Raw genomic sequence first — 10884 nt, forward strand, 5'->3', positions numbered from 1 at the left:
TTAAAATATCCTTTGGTCTCTCCATCTTTATTTAGCATCATTGTAGAAACTGTGGTGAAATTTTCTGTAACGCCTGTTCTGACAACGAACTGCCTCTACCATCCTCGCCAAAGCCTGTACGAGTCTGTGATTCCTGCCATGCGTTTCTTATACAGAGATGCTCTTCTAACATGCCATAAAATTACTCTACAAAATATTTATAAACTATTGCTATTTAACATATTATATAAAAAGATATAATGTAAAGTATTAACATGTATATTCCTGGAATACAGGTAAGCGGTTTAGATTTGGATTTTCAAAACATACTAAGGCCTGGTCTACAATACAAGTTAGGTTGATTTGAGCCACCTTGTGTTTACCTTGTTGTGCATGTGTCTACACTTAGTCTCCTACTGATGTAAGTGGCCTGTTATGCTGACATAGTAACACCACCTTCCCAAGCAGCGTTGAGCCATAGTCGATGCGTCATAAGTGTAGATGCTGCGTTGCCCATGTCAACTCTAACAGTCCTCCAGCAGCTGTCCCATAATGCCCAACACTGACTGCTCTGGTTTGTTGTGTAGATGTGGCCTAAGGGAGTTAGGTATCCAGCTCCTATTGCAACTTAATGAGAAATGGGTGTCTAGCACTCTTGCGCTCCTTTACAGATCCCAGCCTTTAATATTTGATTCTGTTTGTTGCACCCAACAGGCAGCAAAGGAATAAAAGGTTTTATATAGTTTTAATGGAGAGAGTATTTCATATTGAAGTTTTTCTTCAACAGAGTTCATGTAATGGTATTTGAAGGACATTGAACAAAAGTTTGACAGGAACCTATCTCCTTTTCTACCCAAACACAGACAGTGGGAATTTGAATAAATATGCAGGCTGATTCAAAATAATACATTACAAATGAAACAATTTTATAAAATATATTAAATCAGTCTTGTTTAATTAAGCATAGGTATGTATACAGTTAACATTTCCCTTATTTTTAGTTATCTACTTATTTTTTAAAAACTGGGCTATTACTTTAGGAGAAAATATACCCTTATAATGGCCGAAATTACTCTGGTATTTGAAAACAACTTCCATTACGTCAACGGAAGTTCCATATCCATATCCGAGGACAGAATTTTAAATTTAGATAGTCATAAGTGTACGTTATGTAATTACCTTATTACATTGGAAAAAAATCACTGCTTCACACTCAAAACACTGTTTCATTATAGTGCCTGTTTTTTAATACCTTTGATCTTCAGATTTCTGAGATAAATGGAAATATGTTAATTACAGTGAAAAATCGTCTTTAGGAGGAAAAGATTCCAACTGAGGCACTACAGTTATTTTTTTCTTTTCATAATGTTTGCAGGATATAAGAATGTTTTATTTACTTTTAATCTGTGGCAAAAAAAGGAAAAATTCAAATTTTTTTAGCAGTATTCTATCTGCTTTTTAACATTTCATCCCCTAGTTTACATTATAATACTTTATTTAGAGACTTATTGCAGAATTTGTTTACATCAAGGTAAAATGCTTTAAAAGCTAAACGTTTCAATCAAATATACACTAATTGTGGTCTAACTGCAAATTTCAGTAGTGAGTTAGTAAAATGAAGACAATCAGCTTCCAGGAGTGATTCCATTTAGTTGAAAAATATTAAATGAAGGAGCAACTGAATTACAAGGATATAACTCTTTTATATTAAAGGTTTTAAAGCCCAGTATTACTACTTGTTTAAAAGAACCCTATCTAAATAAATGAGAGAGAATAGAGTTGTAAGGCTATGTCTACACTATCGTTGGATTGACTGTGCTGCAATCAATGCACCGGGGCAGCGATTTAGGGCATCTAAATCAACGGGAGAGTGCTCTCTGGTCGACTCTGGTACTCCACCAGGAACAAGAGGAGTAAGAGTACGGGAGAGTAAGTCAACCTAAGCTATGTTGACTCTAGCTACGTTATTCACATAGCTGGACTAGCGTAACCTAGGCGACTTACTGCAGTAGTCTAGACATAGCCTAATACTAAGCAGGACATGCCTTGTGTTAATAGGTTGATCATCAGTTGTTTTAGCTGCCACCTGGCAGTGACAGGTATAATTAGGTTGCATAACATCTTCTGTTCTAACTCCCTGTTTTCACTGGTTGTAACTTTTTCATACTCACCTTTTGAACTGAAATTTTCCAGACTTGATATCTGCTTAAAATGAATTTTGTTTTGGAAACTTTTTGAGCAGAAACAATTTGGCCTGTTTTCACTATGAGAATAGTGGAGGTTGGGGAAATAATTTTTTCAATTTAGAAGAAAAATTGCAAGTTTTTTTTCAGGTGAGAGAGGTGAAATATGGAAAGGAAATAGTCATAATTGAAGCTGTGCACAACATTGTTCTGGAGCAAAATGGGTTTGATTTGACCAAATGAGTGTTTGAAAAATCACTAGCCCCTTCCTTTAGACTTAGGCTTTCTCCATTGGGGGAAGGCTCTGGCTGATGAGATGATGTGCTCCTGAGGAACTTAAGAACTTTACCAGCCCAGAGCTTTGTGTAGCTGCAGTGTTAATAGGGTGCAGAGGAGAGGGCTCCTCCTGTTCCCTCTGAAGGGTTGACTAGTGTTTTGTATAGCCAAGCTGACCTGGACTTCATGCATAACACTCCTTAGACTGCAGTTCTACTTTGACAAGTAGCTCTGTAAAAATGGTATGTAATTAGCCTGTATCAATGCCTACAAACAAAGGGGAGAACTAGGGTTGAATGTGAACCCTTAACTTTGTCATATCTTGATACTTGTTTGAGTGCTTAACCATGGGACCTTAATGATTTTTTGTATGCTTTGTGTGAGCAGTTTTTATAGCACTGAGACCCTTTCCTTGCTTTTTCAGAATTTCAAATTTGATAATTAGAAACTTTTTGAATCTAATAGAGAAGTTTCTGTTCTGATGTTACCTAAGGTAGAGTGGATATCTTGAGTTGTGTGAAAACAGAGTCCATTTTGGGAGCAAAATAAAGAGGTGAAATCTGAACTGTCAACATTTTTAAATTTACAAGAACCATTTCTAGACAGAAAAATGTAGTGCATTGTCTAGGTTTGGATTAGTACATTTGCACTGATAGTAAAGTATTTGTACAGTAGAAATTCTTAGAGGAATATTGTTTTGGTATTAGGAGGAGCAGCACTAAACTGGCTTTATTGATACTCATCAGAATATTTTTTTTTAAAAATTGGTCTCTTTGTTATAAAGAGTCTTTACAGTCAATAGGCCAGATTCTCCAGCATGTTATAGCCCTTTTGCATCAGTCTACCAATGCCATGAGTCAATAAACCATACAGCCAGTATAATGAGCTATATGACAGCCCTCAACCTAGAGAGTGTGACCAAAGCACCCTAACTCTGTCATTCTCTGCCTGCCTGAACAGCCCATGGGCTTTGCTCTCAGCTACACCAAAGTGAAGGGTATACTGCATCAAAGGCCACGTCCAGACTAGGTATTAAAATCGATTTTAGATACGCAACTTCAGCTACGAGAATAACGTAGCTCAAGTCGAATTTCTAAAATCGAGGTACTCACCAGTCTGGACGGCGCTGCATCGATGTCCGCGGCCCTCCGTGTCGATTCCGGAACTCCGTTTGGATTGATGGAGTTCCGGAATCGATGTAAGCGCGCTCGGGGATCGATACACCGCGTCCAGACTAGACGCGATATATCGATCCCCGAGCAATCGATTTTAACCCGCCGATGCCGCGGGTTAGTCTGGACGAGGGCAAAGACAGATCTAGCATTGGGATCAGGAAGTTAGTAATAGTTCTTGCTGACACCCCTCTTTAGCTTTGTCGGTCATCTATTTGAGAATCTGGCTCTAGTACAGGGGTGGGCAAACTTTTGGGGCTGAGGGGCACATCTGGGTGGGGAAATTGTATGCAGGGGCTTGGGGTGTGGGAGGGGGTGCAGTGTAGGAAGGGGTTCAGGGCAAGGGATTGAGGCAGAGGAGGGGAGTGGGGTGTATGAGGGGGCTCAGGGAAGGGGTTTGGGGTGTGCAGTGGGGGCTCAGTGCAGGGGTGCACACTGTGAGAGGGGGCTCAGGGCAGGCGTTGGGTTGCAGGAGCGGTGCAGTGTGTATGAGGGGGCTCAGGGCAGGGATCAGGGGTGGGGTGTAAGAGTGATTCAGGCTCCGGGGTGGCAGTGGCACACACTGGGGTCAGGACAGGCTCCTTGCCTGCCCACCCTGTCCCCAGCCCTGTGCCACTTCAGGAAGCACTCTGGCCCCTGGGGGAGGGAGGGCAGAGGGTTCTGTGTGCACTGCCCTTGCCGGGCCTCTAGGTACCTCCCTGGAAACTCCCATTGGTGGTGGTTCCCCATTACTGGCCAATAGGAGGTGCGGGGGGCGGTGCCTGGAGGCAAGGGCAAAAGATGCAGAACCCCCTGCCCAGGGGTGGCTTCTGAGAGCGATGCCAGGCCCACAGAGCCACGGGGGGCAGTCCCACGGTCTGGATCCAAAGCCTTGAGGGGCCGGATCCGGGCCGTAGTTTGCCCACCCCTGCTCTAGTACCTGATGTGAACTCCTACTGAAACCTCCCCAGCAGATTTATGAACTTCTGTTAATGCCTTAATGGGTTGTTTACATCAATCCTAATTGCAAACACTTTGGATGCCACATGCACAGATAAACTCTTCATTTCTAAATGATGTACAGTACCAAAGACAGAATGGACTTGTTTCTGCCTCTGTGGGTGTATAGAATAAGTGGTTCCACTGCATGTGGAGTGGGAGAAGAATGGATGAGGGTTGGGAGTGAGAGAAAGTGCAACAATGTGGTGTTGAGGCTGATTGTGACTGCACTGAACTATTTGCTAGGCCCCAGTAAAGAGAGGCAACAATTACTGTGCTTACAGCAGCCCGCAGGCTGTTCTAGCAAAAGCTATTTTTGCTCTGTAGTAAGCTAAATTCTGTAGCAAAATTCCTGCATTCAGTGGCACTTCGTTGTGGTAGAGGAAATTTTGTGGTAGGTGTCTTAAAAGTAAAAAAATTGAGATTTTTAATCAAATATGAAAATGAAGAGTATAATCAGTAGCCTATTTATTTTAATATTATTTCCCTTCATTTTGAGTTACTGATATGCCAAAAATTTTTTGCACTGACCACAAAGCTGTATTGTAGCTGTCCAGAGCCAAGCTGGAGATTTTGCCAAGAAACACTTGGGCCTTTTAGCACCTGGGTGGGTGTGGGAGACAGTCTGAGATTGTTCAAAGAACATTTGCAATTGTTCCTTCCAAAGTGATCAAAAATTTAAATGTCAACAATGTGAAATATTTGTCACCTCTAGATTTCAGAGCCATGTATACGAATAGGAAAGTTCTCATCTCAAAGTTGTTTCAGGCTGTGCAAAAGCAGGCAGATATCACTACATCAGTTACACTTGTGTTGCATTTTCAAGTTCTTCGCAACTGTAAGTGTTAGGGTATGTCTACATCTACAATTTTGCAGCGCTGGTTGTTACAGCTGTATTAGTACAGCTGTATAGGGCCAGCGCTGCAGAGTGGCCACACTTACAGCAACCAGCGCTGCAAGTGGTGTTAGATGTGGCCACACTGCAGCGCTGTTGGGCGGCTTCAAGGGGGGTTCGGGGAACACGAGAGCAAACTGGGGAAGGAGACCAGCTTCGCCGCGGTTTGCTCTCGCGTTCCCCGAACCCCCCTGCAAACCGCAGGGAAGGAGACCTGCTTGCTCGGGGATTCGGGGAACGCGAGAGCAAACCGGGGAAGGAGACCAGCTTCACCGCAGTTTGCTCTCGCGTTCCCCGAACCCCCCTGCAAACCACAGGGAAGGAGACCTGCTTGCTCGGGGATTTGGGGAACGCGAGAGCAAACCGCAGGGAAGGAGACCTGCTTGCTCGGGGGTTCGGGGAACGCGAGAGCAAACCGGGGAAGGAGACCTGCTTGATTACCAGAGGCTTCCTCAGGTATGCTGGGATACCTGCTTATTCCACGGAGGTCAAGAAAAGCGCTGGTAAGTGTCTACACTTGATTACCAGCGCTGGATCACCAGCGCTGGATCCTCTACACCCGAGACAAAACGGGAGTACGGCCAGCGCTGCAAACAGGGAGTTGCAGCGCTGGTGATGCCCTGCAGATGTGTACACCTCCTAAGTTGCAGCGCTGTAACCCCCTCACCAGCGCTGCAACTTTGTGACGTAGACAAGCCCTTAGAATATTTCTTGAAAATGTGTAATTGTGTGGTAAAGTCTGCAGTCATGGACTATATGGGGCCACAAAACTGTTCTGCTCCTTGATGAGAGGGGAAAATTCTCCCTTCCCATCAGCTCTCAAACCTGCAGAACTCAGGCTTTGTGAGTGAGAGGGTTTGAGTCAGTGTGACACAACATGATACATCCTGCCCTTTTTTAAAATGGATATTGCATGGCAACTGTGTCTGCTCCTAGAACACATGTACCTATTCCTGTAGTGTTTTATATCAGTTGAATAACAATACACCCAGCAGTTATTACATGGGATGACATCTCTGTAAGTTGCATTTAGCATATACCTCACCTGAACTCTGCTTACTACCCCGTTTCTAGTGGGAATACTAACAATCCAAACTTTTGACCAGTTTGAAAAAAACAAACAAAAGAAAACCCACTCTGCCAGAATAAAGCTTCCTTCCTCCATATGAACTCCTAAATCTGCACTTCTTGTGTTAATCCTATCAAATAGGGACCTGTTCTCCAAGTCCTCTCCTTCCAAAGTGCTCAGTTCAATGCAATATCCTTTATCACACCACATGCTGGCATGTTTTCCTTTGACTTCCCACTTCTTGGGTCAGCCTCTCTTTTTCCCTTGATCTGTTGGACTCGAATAGTTGGCAGGACTGCACTTTACATGGCCAAGCCATCTGAGCCTTCATGCCCTCCTTTTGCTTTATCTGTCAGTGTTACTATGAACATGTCTCTTAACAAGACATTCCTCACCACATCTTTCTTGCTTACACCACACATCCATCTCAAGATCTGCATTTCTGTGGAACAGAGCAGTTGCTCAACACTCAAGTGTCATACATTAAAACTGGATGAACCACTGTTTTCTAGACTTCTCTTTTAAGCTTACTGGTAACTTCCTATCTCTTTCCATTTGACCTAGGCATTTGTTATTCTAGCTCTAATTTTGTTATTATTTCCCCCAAATCTGTACTGGCCAGCAGAAACCTGAAGAGTTACCAGCCCAATTATTTCCTTTATCCACAGATTTGGATTGCTTCTATTATAGGAGCAAGATGGTTTTGAAAAATTCCATTTTTAACTCAGCTTCATAAATCATTCTTGCACATAAAAAGCTTAGTTGTAGCTTTTGAGTAGCATGAAATTAATGTTCTACTGATCATGCCAAGAATTTGATTGTAATTGCTTATGTACCTTTTGTAAAGAATTTTCTAAAAGATTGAGAGTTTTGTAAATTAAAATAATGCAAATGTTTGTAAACATGTAATTTGTTTGAAGAAATAAAATGGCATAACCAAACTCTGCACATAAGCTATTATTTAAGTATTTTGAACACTTGACAATTTCCACTATTAAAATACTTTATCTTAATATTGCCTTACACAATGGGCTAAATGCTGCTCGCTTTATTCCTGGATGTACTATCCAGCAGTGGGACTATGTGAATAAAATGAGCAGGATTTGGCCTAGCATGTAGATTTGCACTGGTTTGGTAGTACCCTAGCTTTCCATGACGCCTGATCTTGAAAGCTGGAGAAATAGGCCCCTCTGGTTGACACCCTGAGAGCTAGGGCCTATGAGGTCCAAATTCACATGCTGATTGTCGGAGTCCTGGGCACATGGAACCCCAGTAATGAGCCAGTGGTGAGAGAACATGGAGTCGGTCAACACTACGCTTAGCTGATGCAGCAACTTATGCTGTTGGATGCTATCAGGTGGTCAAGGAGCATTTACATAGAACACATTACTGGACATCAGCAATACCAGGAGGGATGAGCTGGAGTGCCAATGAGAAGCAGTCAGGAAAGTAACAAATACTTCCCTCATGGACTTATTTTTTCCCTTCTCTCTAAATGAGCAACCTATCCTAAATTTTCAGTTACTAAGAGACAATCTTCACTCATGGATATATATTTTTCTTTCTGCTACCAACTCTGTACAACTTTGTTTTCATGAGTAATGTACCCAAATGCATGGATACTAGATATCTAAACTGTATTCTTAAATTCATTCACCTCAGTTTGGGTTATTGCTGATTATGTACTATATGTTATCTTATGACTTTAAAAACAAACTTTGTATTGTGGATAATCTAAGCACTATACCCACATGTACAGACACTTTCCTCAATCTATGTATTATATAATTAAATTAGCTTTAATAAAAATTTTAAATCTTATTTTTTATAGAGATGTAATCAAATAAATTGGAAACTAATGTAAATGATCTTAAAATAAGCATCTATCTTACTGAAATTACAATATTGCTTAATTACTGCACTGCCTTCCTGCTTAAACCTCACACGGAAACTTTGTTTCCAGATTTTTGTAGGGGAGAAAATTTATAGCATAAACTAGCCTCTTAAAGCACTTCAACTAGGAAAACACAATATTTGCCATTTCTTTATAAATAAAACCACTACCCTCTGTGTTGCTCAACCCATGCTGCCCTGATTTTGTACTATACTAAAATAGCATGTGGATAACACCATCTCAGACATTAGAAATCCATCTTAATAGATTTACGTGGTCCTGCTGCAGTGTAGGGGGCTGCACATGATGACTTCTTGAGGTCCCTTCCAGCCCTACATTTTTGTGATGCTTTTTTATTTTTCTGGAGGGCTTTGAGTAAAGATCAATTACCTTGTAAAGTAACTGGTTCTGCAAGATATTTTTGCCTGTGTGGAACCTCACAGCTAGGTGTTTTTGACCAAAAAGTTGTATCTTTTTCCTTCTCCCTTTTACTAAACAGTTAAGGATGAAGAGCTGCTGCCCATGTTTATAGCCCTCTGTACTTGCATGCAATCCGGTCATGTGCCAATGCTTAGCCTTTCCACCTGATCTTACCTGGTTTACTAACTTCATAGGTTGGCCCCTGCTGTGAGGCTTAACATCATGGAAGAGGTGGTGTGGTTTTCTATTTTAAATGTTTATCCCTTAGAGAGAGCATCAGTGATCCCCGGCTGACCTTTGGAGTGCACACCTGACGATGATGGGACTCTAATTTTAAGCATGATCATAAGTATGGAACTCATCTGTGGCAGTGCACTTCTGGATTTAAAAGGGAACATGGCTACTCCCTCAGCCTCATCACCAGCTGTCCTAAACTTCCTTGTTCCAGTAGGCCTGGGAGACAACAGAATGAAGATACTGTAACCCTGCAATAAGAACAGGAGGTGCTGCTTTGCCTTAGGTTTTTTCCCCTCTCAGGTTTGGCCATCTTTCAGCTATGCAGAAGTTACTACTATTTTAACAGTACAATGCTGAGCTTGTATGTTAAGCTATGTCTACCCCTACTTATCCCTTTTTGAAAGGATAATGTAAAAGTATGGAGGACCATACTCATGAAAGCAGCCACCCAGGAGCATTTTAATGGCCATCTTTCCTTTGCAGGCAGTTAGCTCTGCTCCCTCATCTGAGGAATGTAAAGGACTTCCAACAAATCTACAAGAATGGCCAGGCCTACTTCTGAGAGAAATCTGATTACATCACATCAGCCTCCAGTATGTAGGTATTTCAGATTTAACATTGAACCTATTGGCATAATGTGTAAGTGTTGCTACCATAAAGATTGTAAGTCATTTTCCGGACCTGAGGAAGAGCTCTGGGTGCCTGAAAGCTTGTCTGTCACCAACAGACAATGGCCCAATAAAAGTTGAGACACAAGGTGGTGAGCAAGTTAAAGTGATAGAAATAAATATATCTTCAGACAACTAAACTTCAGATAAGCCCTTCTAGTTCAGTATCAGATGGTAGTGACTCACTGACTGAAAATAGGCCAGCTAGATGGCAATGCGTTGATCTCACTCCATTCCCTCCTATCACAGATGACACCATTTGCTACTGCAATGTAACAGAATGCACTTACCTTTGGCAGTTGGACCTTTTACAGAAATTAGGTCACAGTGCAACAAGTAGTATGAGAAAGCTCTTTAAGTAAACTTCTATAAGAGCTATCCACCACATTTCAAAAGAAGCTAGGAACAAGGCAAAGAAATGCACAACTTCAGCTATTTTACATGCAAGCACCTAATTTTCAACAGGTCTCTCATTGCATGTACAATAGTTATGGGTAGGGCCTTGTGTAAATCATGTAAAAAAAATGACTAAAGGGCAAGGTATTGAATTTGCTCTGAAGGAATTTTACAATTAAATTTAGTCAGTTTCAAGGGACAAATTTAAAAGGTATAGTTGGGGATATTTTGACAATTCCCATATCCCTGAAAATATGGTTTACAGAGGGCCTTAGTTATAGGCATTTTTGTCCCAACCCAGCACTAGACACATCCAACTTTTCTACTTATGACTGAGGGAAGCTTACTTAGCTTTACCCTAGATAGCTCTCCCCCTCAATAAAGATAGCAGAAAGCCTATGTAATGGAGTGGTGCAGTTTCGTTCAATACTATGCTACTAATATTTTCAGTGTAAGTAAGGCATCGTGTCAGATGAAGTTCACTTCAGTCTAAACCAGGGGTTCTGAAACATTGCACTGCAACTCCCTTCTACAAAAATGGTTATCAAAAAGAACAGGAGTACTTGTGGCACCTTACAGACTGACATATGGAATGGAACATATAGTGAGGAGATATATATACTCAGAGTATATTCCATTCTATGCATTCGAAGAAGTGGGCTGTAGCCCACAAAAGCTCATGCTCAAATAAACATGTTAATCTCCAAGGTGCCACAA

General features: G+C 41.6%; 1 protein-coding gene across 1 annotated transcript in view; it reads left to right on the forward strand.

Moving 5' to 3' along the window:
- Positions 1-3003, forward strand: part of RUFY2 (RUN and FYVE domain containing 2) — a 61429-nt gene extending 58426 nt beyond the window's left edge. Inside the window, 1 exon segment of the mRNA XM_030568895.1 lies at positions 36-3003. Within this exon segment, the coding sequence (XP_030424755.1) occupies positions 36-179 (144 nt within the window). The 3' untranslated portion in view covers positions 180-3003.
- Positions 3004-10884: the final 7881 nt, after the last annotated feature.

Source organism: Gopherus evgoodei, chromosome 7, assembly GCF_007399415.2.
Source record: "Gopherus evgoodei ecotype Sinaloan lineage chromosome 7, rGopEvg1_v1.p, whole genome shotgun sequence".
In the NCBI taxonomy this organism is placed as follows: domain Eukaryota; kingdom Metazoa; phylum Chordata; order Testudines; family Testudinidae; genus Gopherus; species Gopherus evgoodei.